Source organism: Staurois parvus, unplaced genomic scaffold (genome assembly GCF_062004578.1).
Source record: "Staurois parvus isolate SC_StPar_1 unplaced genomic scaffold, SC_StPar_1.0 ptg000387l, whole genome shotgun sequence".
Classification (NCBI taxonomy): Eukaryota; Metazoa; Chordata; class Amphibia; order Anura; family Ranidae; genus Staurois; species Staurois parvus.
In genome coordinates this window covers 5,411,609-5,424,147 of record NW_028318183.1, presented here as the reverse complement: position 1 = coordinate 5,424,147, position 12,539 = coordinate 5,411,609, and the positions used below count along the sequence as shown (strand labels likewise).

At 40.0% G+C, this 12,539-nt stretch overlaps 1 protein-coding gene across 1 annotated transcript in view; it reads left to right on the top strand.

The window, feature by feature from the left end:
• Window positions 1–12,539, top strand: part of ATP8A2 (ATPase phospholipid transporting 8A2) — an 870,132-nt gene that overhangs the window by 611,447 nt on the left and 246,146 nt on the right. Inside the window, exon 28 of the mRNA XM_089685820.1 lies at window positions 12,321–12,395. Within this exon, the coding sequence (XP_089541946.1) occupies window positions 12,321–12,395 (75 nt within the window). The remainder of the gene's footprint in view (window positions 1–12,320; window positions 12,396–12,539) is intronic.

Genomic DNA, 12,539 nt, shown 5'->3' with positions numbered 1-12,539 from the left:
GTTTCTTTATTAGAAGATCTCTCTCTCTTTCTCGGAGAGATCATCAATATGCTCATTAAGGGTCACAACAATAATAAATTATTTTTTGCTCTGTTTTGTTTTTTTGGCAAAATTAGTTTGCAAAAGACAGATTTTCTTTTCTTCCTAATCAATGTAACCACCAGATGAAATACCCAACATAAACAAGTAGCGGCGATTCTGGAGACTAGCACTGTTTCTCAGGTCTCCTGTTTCATGTGCCCATGACTCTGTAAGTAGCACCACACATGCTGACACACCTGTACTGAAGTGGAACAACCACTGCAAACAGTTTAAAGCACAGAAACAGCAGTGATTGTTAAGTAATTATGTGAAACAATGGCAACTAAGTTACACTGTACAGTTGGTGACAACAAGTGAAATAAAGAACAGTCCCAGAAACCTATACTGAGAAGCCATGCCTAAAGGAAGTGGTACCACAGTAGTAGTTTGGCGTTCTATTTTAAATCCATTTTTTCCACTGGCCTGCACATTGGGGCCCAAACTGATGTTGGGGTGCTTAGGAAAGTTCCTCCATACACTGGTAAAGGGTGCTCTCACTGTGACTCACACAGGCGATGCTGTTCCTTGAGTAATGGAACTCACCAGTGGCCTGTCACCAACTATTGTAATGACAGCAGATGATCCAATCCCCATCAGTGACTTAATCCAGTTTGGGACCACAATCCTCTGACGGCTGGGCAATAGACTTGGTTAGTGTCACTGACGATCTCTGGTATCTAGGGGTGTCCTCTCTAATGTCCCAGATGTGGCGATAAGTGTTTCATCAGTGACCAGCAACCCTCTGTTCCACCCAGCATTTCACATCCCCTTCCTCTGTGTGGTGGTTAGACCTAGCAGGCTATGTAAATTCTGTAATCCCAGACTTCAATTACAAATGTGCCTGTTCCTCTGCAAATATAAACAAGGACAGCATCAAACACAATGAAATTGAAGATGCACCTCTCTGCTAAAATTGTGAACCAGGGCTACACATGTATTTTAATATATTACAAATAAGTATCCTAATCTGTATCTATCCAAATTAGCTTTCTGGAACCCACTGTATAGAAACAGAGAGATTGAGGTATTTGAATCAATTGTTGCTCTAATAATTGCCCATCGTGCTGTCGTTGTGAACATGCTTACAGGAGAAAACAATAGTATGACCTGATCTGTGTGGTGGAACTCCTTCTTTGTCCAGTCAGGCTAAAAGTGGGTCAATGATTTAAAGCATATCTAAACCTAAAAACAAAAATGTAATATAGCTGCAGCTTACCAGTCCTTAGATGAGGTTCCTGCAGTAGTTTTCTGTTTCAGTTTTTTCCCTTTGTTTTCCTCCTATTCTTATTCCTACGAATAACACACTTCCTGTCCCTATGGAGGAAGCCATGGTTGCCACCCAGGCCGGACTTGTAATATAAATAATCCAGTAGTGCTGTGACCAGCTATTAAGTGAAACATGTTTTCCAGTGATAGAATAAAATGATATAAAATAAAGTGAAAATAAAACAAACGTGATATAAGTCAATCAATGAAAATGTAAATGTCACGTTCAGTGTTGTAATCTTCTAATATTCCCAAAACAAAATCACCACGTGCTCTTGAAACCGCCTTCCCTTTTGGCTATGCACTCACTAGACACACATGCCTTCCACTCTCATGGTCGGCATGCATCGCTTGGGAAATCTCCAATTGTAGTATCACCATGTAAACTTCATAATCTACATAAATCTCCTTACTCCTCTTCACCAGATATCATGGTCATGTAAAAGTAACGGATAAACTCCAATGGTACACTAACCAATATCCTCTATTTTATTAAATAAATAAAAAGCCACTCACAAAATAAACTAGCAAAAATGCTTGTTATAATCCAATATATTATGATGCGCATGTCATGCTGTCACCACCACTGGATCCCGCAAAATGTCGCTCCAGTTCTGGTTCACAACGTCACTTCCGGTCGCCACAAGCCTCACGCTGACGCGTTTCGTAGCTTCCAACTTAGTCATAGGGATGGCTGTATGGCACAGCGACTCTCTTTATGTACCCTTCTCATTGCTGCCATTGGTCAGTCACTAACAATGGGCAAAACCACTCACAGTCCACCCATTTAAACAGATATCTCGCCGCATTACTGGTAAATTGGTTTAATACAAAATTAACCCTCAAAGGGAGTTACCATAATGACCTAAATATTACTTAGCAGCAGTAGGAGGTTACATAAAGTGGTTAAGTTAACCACTCTTCATAACAATGACTCATCATCAATAGATTAATAAAGTATACATATGTACACATTATAAGAATACTGTACATATACGTTAATATGCGCATATAAATTCTAAAACGTAAATAAAATATTAATAAGTAAAATAGTAAAATAAAATTGAAATCATATAATAAAATCGCCCCCCCCCCCGAAAAAAAAAGATTCCCACATTTCCATCCCTATAGATTACTAATAAAGCAATTAATGTCCAGCTCAATATTAAGCCCACCTGGTGCCAAAGAGTGAAGTAGATAAATCCACTTGGTTTCCCTCTTGGAGAGGTCCCTCACCCTATTGGACCCCCTCCAAGAGGGAACAACTCGATCTACCCCCGAAAATAACAGTTTAGATGGGTCTGTCGCGTGATAACATGAGAAAATATCATATACACTATGATAACTGTATCCTTTTCTAATACTTTTCATGTGTTCTGCTATTCTTACTTTCAAGGGGCTGTTAGTACGTCCAATATAAATTAACCCACATGGACATTGAAGAGCATAAACCACATGAGTTGTATCACAATTGATAAACTCAGGAATGTTAAATTCATGTCCCAAAATTTTAGAGAAAAAGGAATTACATTTAGTTATGTCATTAGTTGCTGTGCAACAAGCTTTATATTTTTTACATGCTGCAAAGCCTTTCATCTGAGGGAACAATGATACCTTCCCTGGGGGACCCAATATGTTCTTTACTACCTTCTCCACAAAATTACGCATCCTCCTATATAGAAATCTAGGTGAACTAGGTAGTACTGGTCCAAGTATTTTATCCATCAGCAATACATGCCAATGCTGGTGAAAAATAGATTCTACCTCACTATATTGGCAATGGTAATCTGAAATAAAATTCCATTGTTGCCTATCATCTTCACATTTCACTTAATAGCTGGTCACAGCGCCACTGGCTTATTTATGTTTATTTATGTATAGTCTATCTATTTAAGAGTGGCAGCATTGGTCATTATTTGTTAATTATTTGTTAATCATATAAGCACTCATTCAATTCAAGGGTTTTTGGTTGTGTTTTATAGTTATCACTTCATCAGTTTGGACTTTAAATATGTCTGCCTTTGTTCATCTCCATTACATGGAGGCTGATGGGATCAGTAGTTTACAGACGAAAGATAAAATATTTTTTTCTGTTTGCCCAATTTATAGAAAGTAAAAAGGGCACTGCATTGTCCAGCAAAATAAACAGGTATTTTCTGTACTTGCTGAAAATTATGTATATTTCCCTGTATCCCTGGGGTCACTGCTGCAGCTGCATTGTTTACAACCTGCCAGTGAAATCTCTGCGCTAGCCATACCAGTGCAGTTGATCTCTACAGACTTCCCTGAAATCATCTTCTGAGTGTCTTCAACCAGAAATGGAGTTTAGTGTAGGTCAGAAAGCATAAAAGATTTTTTGGTCATACTTTGGTGCACTTACCTTTGCTCTCCTGTGACCAAGAGTCAGATAATTGTGAGCTACTGCCAGCTATCAGCTACTTCGGACTCTGGAAGGATCTCAACTAAGTTTCCTGATTGACAGCTGACTCTGGCTCTCAGCACGTGGCTGAGAGCTGAAGCCAGCTGCATCTGGTGCTCCAGGGGGCGCTGGAAGGGCAGAGTGGAAAAAGGTGACTGACAGTCACTGCTCTTCGCTCCATGAGAACTGTACAGTCAGCTCAGTTCAGACCAATGCTAGGAGGGCACGGTGTACCACATATGGTGGCAATGTCCAAAAATTCAGGTTTTCTGGAAGACAACAGTTAAATTAATAGAAATAATAACTGGAAATGACATAGGGTTAGACCCAACCATGTGTCTCCTACATAATGTTGAGACAACAGTAAATAAATATAAAGAATCAGGCGTATGGTACTACTTAAGTGCTGCAAAGGGGTTGATACCTAAGTTTTGGCGGAAGACAGAGGTGCCGATGGAGGAGGATTGGATTAATAGGGTAAACCAGATTAGTAGAATGGAAAGATCATACTATATGCAGGAAGACAGGTTGGAAATATACTATTTGCGATGGGAAAAATGGGAAAAATCAGGAATGAAAGAGAAATATAGAAAATTTTAAACTAGGAAATTATTTAAAGTTATTGGGTCTTGAGAGATTGGAGATCTTGCAGAGGGGAGGGAGGGGGTGGGGGGGTAGAGGTGGGTTGGGAGGGGAGGGAAAGAAAAGAGGTAATTAGAAGGGGGCAAAGTAGAAATGTATTGATTATTTATATGTTTTGTGTCTCTTCTTATGGAATTTTTGTAATAATATGAAAAACTAATAAATATTTAAATTAAAAAAAAAAAAAATAATAATAATAAGAGGGAGCTCACAGTAGCGTTTCACCAAGCTTGATGGAATGTTCAGTATGGAAACTCTGGCTTCAGTGCCGTCACCACCAGGCCTACATGACTGAGATAATGGAGGGAATGTGGACCTCAGCTTTCTAAATCACAATTGTAGTTTTCTGACCATTCAAACCTCTGTGAAGGGATCTCTTTAAAAAAAAAAACAAAACAAAAAAAAAAAAAACGTTCAGGCCAATGCTGCAGCATGGATGAAAGTATGTTTTTTTATTTTTTTCATTTATATAGCCTAAACCTCTCCCTCAAGACATATAAAATATATAAGCTTATTTGCCAGGCCAAAGTGAAACCAAAAAAGTAACCTTTCACTGATAATTTTTAACTGCAATTATTTTCCATTGGACATACAGGGGTTAGACCAAAAAATGGAAACACTACATGATTTGCAGGTGTAAAAGTGACGACATGTTTTGCGTTGAAAGCGGAAGTGATGTAACATTCTTTTGCTTCCGCAGTGTGTTGAGACACCTAGCTAACAGGTGGGAAGCCTCAATGAGTGCGAGAAAAAGAAACAGTTGCTGAACAATTACAGATTTCCTACAGGTTGAGCAGTCCAGTACTTTACCAGGAAAGGATTGCTACTACAAAGTAACTAATCTGTCCAATCATCACAACCTGTTGCATATTTATAACATTCGTCTGTTTATTGGTTGGTCTTCATTTTAGGTCTGTTTGGAGTCATTACTAGCACTTTTCCTTCCCTCGTCTACAAGCTGGTAAAGCCTCCATCTGTCTCCCAAGGTTCCAGCAATTTGCATTGTAATCCAAGAAAGGATCATTAATCTGCAGTATTAGTCTGATTACAGCAATCATGACACAGGACCCAGCTGTTGAAGAGTGCAGTCTCTCTGACTCTTGGGGACTGGGGACTTGCTAATTACCAGACATACTGCTTTCTCTAAACGCCAAACATTGTCAAAATGTTTTGATTTTTTTTCTTCTGTTGAGCTGAAAGCCCAAGGTGAACAAAAATTGATTTTCTTTCTTCCTAAAGAGGTGAAGAGTTGTTATGGAAGCTATTGGTTCACTTTTCCATTATAATAAATCCTGAGGGGACACTCTGCTAGACCTAGGCTGACCTCGCTATGGAAATGCTGTAGAATTAATTCAGCAGTTCTGCTGAGAAATTATTTTATTAGATAAGTGGAGCAGTCACATGACACTGACTTAATAAGACACTGCAGTTTGCAAGTGATTGAGGCCAGGACTTTGGGAACTTTAGAAGAACCTGCAAGCCACATGGGTTTACCACTCAGCTCAACATTTCAGCTCATCTATGTGATTAGCGATGAAAGCAAAGCTTTGCCTATAGCAGAGTGGCTCTATACATTTTCAGGGAATAATAAACACAGCTTGCTGAAACACATTTTGTGTCACACTCATTATAATGTAACCCTTTGGAACATGTATACAACAAGATGTGTATAATGCAATCCAGACCTGGGGAAGGCACCTAACAAGTGTACACACTATACTTTTACCGCCTGACCTTTGTAGATATTGCGAGAAGTTTGATAAAAATAATATGAGCTATAAAAATGTACAGCAGAAAAACAATTATAATGAATCACCTAAAAGCCTAGCTGAGAACTGTGATACTGATTTGCAAGGAAAAAAACAAAGTTTGCTTTTAATTTACTTAGAGCTGAACTCCAGGCAAACTGCTAAATAAAAAGTACAGCTGACCATACACTGAGCAAATTACATCTGGTTCCTGATGAACCAGACCAAATTCACTCTGTGGATGGCACTATCGGCCCAGATCTGTTCAACAAAAAATTGTTCGAAGGAGCCTGCTGGAAAATATTTGTCGAAACAGCAGCTGAATCCAATTAGATGCAGCCACAGTTTGTGTTTGGATATTCTAATAGCTGCCCAGCTGGGGATTCATTCATCTACACCAGGCTTTCTAAACCTTTTCATCCCAGAGGAACACTTGAAATAATCTTCTGGTTTCAGGGAACCCCTGCTACTACTACATTACTATATTTACAATTCATGATAAATTAGTGTGTTGGTCACTGGGGAGAATACTCCTTACACTTGTGGTCATTAGGAAGAATTACCCCCCCCCCAAAGATTGCTAAAAAGATCAGTGGTGTCAGTGGGAACTTATCTGAGAGGCAGAAATTGCTCATTGCTCAAGGAAGCCCTAGCAACCTCTGAAGGAACCCTGGTTAAGAAACCATGATCCACATTGTTTAGTAAGGTTGAAGGAATCTGCCTGCAGGCTGAACAAAGGAAATCTAATAGTGTATGGCCAGCTTAAAATACACACATATGAACTACCTTATCTGCTAGAGCATATTTAATCCTGTCCAGCCGTTTTCTCTATTAGGGTCTGATCACACCAAAGGACTTCATTAACAGGCACATAATGACTGTGCTTTGACATGCACTGATGTGAGCTACGTTAAATTTTCTCCAGTTCACAGAAAGGCAGGGAATTGATGTGACATGGCACTATTAAAAACCAGGTTGTTACCATGTCCTTGCAATGGGACTCTCAAAGCAAACCAATGAATGTGGTGTTAACAAGCTCCTAATCTAGCCACACACACACATAAAATCTAACAGGTTCCACCATCTGTGTTACACAGTGTGGCTGGACACATATCAAATAGCAACTCTTGTTTTCTGACAGCCAGAGCCACCGACCATCAAACTGGTTCCATCAATTTTCAGATGAAGGATGTTGGATGGGAGAGTGTTAACAAGGTCATACATCTAGAGAACGAGGGCCATTTTGTCAGGAACTGACTAACATTGTAGGTAAAGAATAAGCGTCACCTTTAGCATGAAACATGTTTACCTCCCAGTCCCCCACTGTATTTCCACTGTCTGTATTGGTTTTATCTTGGTTAGTAAAGTAGATTGTTTGGAGTGCAGCTGTTCTCATCTATGCAGCACATGAGCTGGGCTAGCGCCTACAGGAGGAGTTGTGCTTGGAGATTGGGAGTTACTACCTTGAGCAGTGGTAAACATATATGACTAAAATTCACAGCTTGTATAGCCAGCTTTAGAATAAAGGAGTATGGCATTGCCAATTCCCCACCCCCAGGCTGTTGATTGGTCAGTGAAAGAGCAGCAACACAGAAAAGTCATAAGCTCTGCTCACATGTAACAGATTCTGATATTGCTGCCCTGCCCTCTCCCAGTCTATGTGTAGCTCCTTCTGCAGGAGCAAATTGGATCATGCTTTGCTGGGTTTTTTTTTGCCTTCCTCTGGATCAACTGTAGGTGTAGGATTATAACTTTTTTTTTTATGGTTGAACTGGATGGACGTTTGTCTTTTTTCAGCCAGACTAACTATGTAACTATGTTAGGGATGGCAGAGGCTGCCATTAAAGGATGTTTACCTTTGGGAACATGTTACATGTTCCCACTGCTGCAGCTGCTGCCCAACCCCCATCCTCCCTATGACAACAGTAAGGGGAGAGGTTCCTCGTACTAGCTGTCAGTTTTTTAAATCGACGTGGCCATTTGGGGCTCCGCCTACACAGCGACATCACTCGTTGACAGAGTTCTGGGAATTAATGAACTACAAGTACCGACATCCTTTGCTTGTAGTTCTCAATAAACTAACACGGCGCTGTGGAGAGCTGTGTTAGTTCATTCAGTCTTCCTGTACGAGGTACGAGCAAACAGGTTAAACTGACAGCCCACTGGAGACGTGCATGGCACCAACGATCTACTGATGGTTGATGCAATGCTTTACAGGCTCCAATAAAAAGCTAATTTTTTTACCTGCAAAAGAATGTCCATTTATTTATTTATTTTTTTAAGTGAACTTATCCTTTACCCACGTACCGCCCAGCTACTGTAGAAATACGGCGGCAGGGTGGCACGGCTGGGCAAAAGCACATTTTAAAACGCGCTTTTGTAAAACAGGTAGGGGGCACGCACGAGGTGCGCCGCCCTACCTGCACCGCCGATCCTGGCCGCGGGTGTCAGTCACTGGGTCACGGCCGGTCATTATCGGCTGTGTCCCGCAATCACTGACAGAGAGCAGGGCTGCAGTAGCTCTGCTTTCTGTCAGTTCCCTGACAGCTCCTGACACGCTAATTGGGAGAGAAGAGTTTATCTCTCCCGATCAGCGTGTCCCCGTGTAGTAAACACCCCTGCCCCCTAGTAAAACACTCCCTTCACACAGTTAACCCTTTCAGTGAATAAAAAAGTTAACCCTTTCCTCCCCAGTGCCATTAGTACAGTGTCAGTGGTTTTTTTTGCACTGATCACTGTATTGGTGTCACTGGGGATGTCAGTGACCCTCGAATCGGTTCCCCCCAGTGTCAGAATGTCCGCCGCAGTCCCGTAGTCCTGCCATAAGTCACTGATCGCCGCCATAAGTCACTGATCGCCGCCATTATTAGTATAAAAAAAATTTAAAATTCGAGTATCTTTCCCGCCATTTGTAAACACTATAACTTTCACGTAAACCAATTAATTTACACGTTTTGGGTTTTCTTTTAGCAAAGACATGTCGCAGAATGCATTTTGGCAGAAATTTATGACAAAATTTGATTTTTTAATTTTTTTTACTGGACATGTTTTATAGCAAAAAGTACAAAATATTGTTTTTTTTTCTCAAAATTGTCAGCCTTTTTTTTATAGCGCAAAAAATAAAAAATGCACAGGCGATAAAATACCACTGAAAGAAAGCTCTATTTGTGTGAAAAAAAGGACATAAATTTCATTTATGTACCGTATTGCATGACCGCGCAATTGTCCGTTAAACTAGCGCAGCGCTGTATAGCAAAAAAATGGCGTAAATTGCAGTATCTATACCATAGTTTGTACACGCTATAACTTTCACACAAAGCAATCAATATACACTTATTGGGATTTTTTTTACCAAAAACATGTAGCAGAATACATTTTGGCCTAAATTTATAACCAACTTTGAGTTTACTATATATTTTTTATAGCTGCAAGTAAAAAATATTGTTTTTCTTAAAAATTGTTGGTCTTTTTTTGTTTATAGTGTGAAAAATATAAAGCGCACAGGTGATCAAATACCACCAAAAGAAAGCTCTATTTGTGTGAAAAAAAGGACTTAAATTTCGTTTGGGTGCAGCATTGCATGACCACGCAATTATCAGTTGAATTAGTGAAGCGCCGAGTAGCAAAAAGAGTCCTGGTCATTAAGGGGGGTAAATCCTCAGGAGGGCAAGTGGTTAATACAGAATCAGGTACTTATACTACTTGTATAGAAAAATGTATTATTTATTTTGTAAATTAATAAAAAACGTAATTAACTGGCGTTTTGTTATATTTGCCTGGCGTTCAGCTTGAGTAGTAAAATATTAATACCAGTTTCAGACCTACATCCTAATGGCCATCTGCTTGCTGTGTTAGGGTATGGATATGCTGCTTGATGTAAAAATGAAGGCTTGCACTCTCACATCGATTACCTGCTTGCAGTTTAGCATGGCTGCACTAGCTGACATAGTCTTGCTCAGTTAGAAGTGACAGGCACAATGTTCTCCTAGGAAGCAAAAAAGCAAGCTCGGCAGAGAAAATAAAGGAGACTTAATGAGCCTTTGAAATCTTGTCAATGGTTTATTCCTCCTGTTTTTGTATTTCTGTCCATCGATGTACACAGCTGTGTCACACTGCACAGCCTTCCCTACAGGGCAGGAGACCTGATTTTGATCTGCTGCAATTAGGTGACACTGACAGGTCTTGTTCCTCCCCCAGCATGTGACTGGACAGTGAAAAGAGAAGCAGCAGACCAATGAGTTTACCCTTACTCCTCCTATTAACATGGTTCTTGTTATCACAATAGCATTGCAATACACCTGACTGGTTCCTTGTGCTACTTCTCCCTCTCCCAGTCTGAGTTCAGTTGCACAGGTGATTGCAGGAAGCTGATACTAATTCAAGTTCAGGCACATACACTGCTTGCACCATATTTTGCAAGCACAGCCACATTTGTTGCCGATCTCAATGCCATTGATTTTTGGATTTTGTAATTTTTTTTGTTTAGTTTTAGTAGCCGCAGCAAGGTATATCATTTCCTTTCTAACATTGGCTCCTGGGATACCAGTGTCATCAATCCCAGGAGTTGACTGATTGACAGATTGCCATAACAACAGGGCGGGAACTTCCTCTGACGCGCCATTGCTATAGCAACCTGCAATACATATTTATTGTGCGCCACTATTAGTTCCCACTGCACATGCATGAGATCAGAAGGTGCATACTGGGTAGCCAGCTGCACCTAGTCCTGGAAGAAACCCCTAGCGGGCTTCAGATGCCCCCACTCTAAATGGCCACAACTTTACATAGGTAAAGTTGATCCAGGGAATATCCAGTTGCCTCTCGGGGGATCATTAAGGAATTATATTCCCTGCAGGAGCAAATTGGATCATGTTTTGCTGGGTTGTTTGCCTTCCTCTGGATCAACTGTGAGTATAGGATCATAACTTTTTTTTTTCATGGTTGAACTGGATGGACTTTTGTCTTTTTTCGGCCAGACTAACTATGTAGCTATGATCCAGGGGGTGCTGTAAGTAATGTTGGAGTGTATTAAAAAAAAAAAAAAGGATTACAAATATGCAGTATACCCAGTTATAGTGTAGTTGCAGCGACAATTGCGGGAGCTATTTTTTTTTTCTTTTAAATTACAAGATGACTGGAGTTTTAATAAGGTATTGTTGAATATAATACTGCATTCATGTTTGTCTTTTATATCTGCCTATAGTTCATCTGTAATACAAAACAATACAACAAGCATAGGTTCTAGTTGTGGATAGAGTACGAAATGGGTAAAATGTCTGTTAGTGTTTTTTTTTTCTTTTACTTTCTTTTTTTTTCCACTGGGGAGAGTTACCTGCACTATTGCCCCAGTGACCATTGTCTCCTCAACAGAAAATGATAGGAAAGCCAAAATTCTTGAATTGGAGCAGGAGGTCAGAGGAAGTCCTCAAATGGGTAAACCTGATTTGGTGACAGTTGTCCAAGAGAAGATATCCTCTTAGTTGTGAAACATTTCCTGCTGTGTCTCTGGGAGAGGAAGTGAAGCAAAATCTCGCTCTTGGGACAAAAAAAAAGCCTGACAAGGGTATTTACCACCCCATACTCATGTAAAAAAATAAATAAATAAACATTTAATGTTAAACGAGTCTACAGCTTTCATATTAAAAAAATGGTGTTGCCTGCCTTTCCTATTCTCGTCTGTTTGTTGCAGCATTTTGTTTGCTACAAATCCACAGGTGTGCTGAAACAGAAAAGAGGAAATAAACGCATAATACCAGACCCAGACATGGGCTCACAACACACATGTACAATAAGTTTCTAGAATGCTTGTATTATGGTGCAGATTTCAGTAAGCAGACTGGCCTGATAGTTTAGTCAAGGCTCTAGTGGAAGAACATACATCTGGTGAACATTACTTGTGCTCTTCCTGATTCGCGCATAAAGGCGTGTACAACTTGTGCATGCCACAGAGCCCAAAACAGCCCAGGTAAAATATTCACCATAGCAGGCTGATTTGAGCAGAACGACTTTGAAACAACAATGATAATTACATTCTAGCAACATCGTACAGCTGTGTCCAGCTGGTGGTCCACATTCCAACATCTACCCTCCCCCTTTTCCCTGATATATGGAAACATTTAGTGAAGTATCAAAATATAATATTGTACCTCTGTCTTGTGTTTCAGCTTTGGTTCGCATTTGTTAATGGATTTTCTGGACAAATCTTGTTTGAACGATGGTGCATTGGCTTGTACAATGTGGTAAGTGACTCATTTTTGGTTTTTGATTACACATAAAAGTGGGAGCAAAGTTCCCAAACTAGTTCTGTCTGTGATGTTAATCGCAGTCCATTATCTTATTCCCAGTTTTTCATGTTATGTTAAACTATATTTTGAGAGAAAACA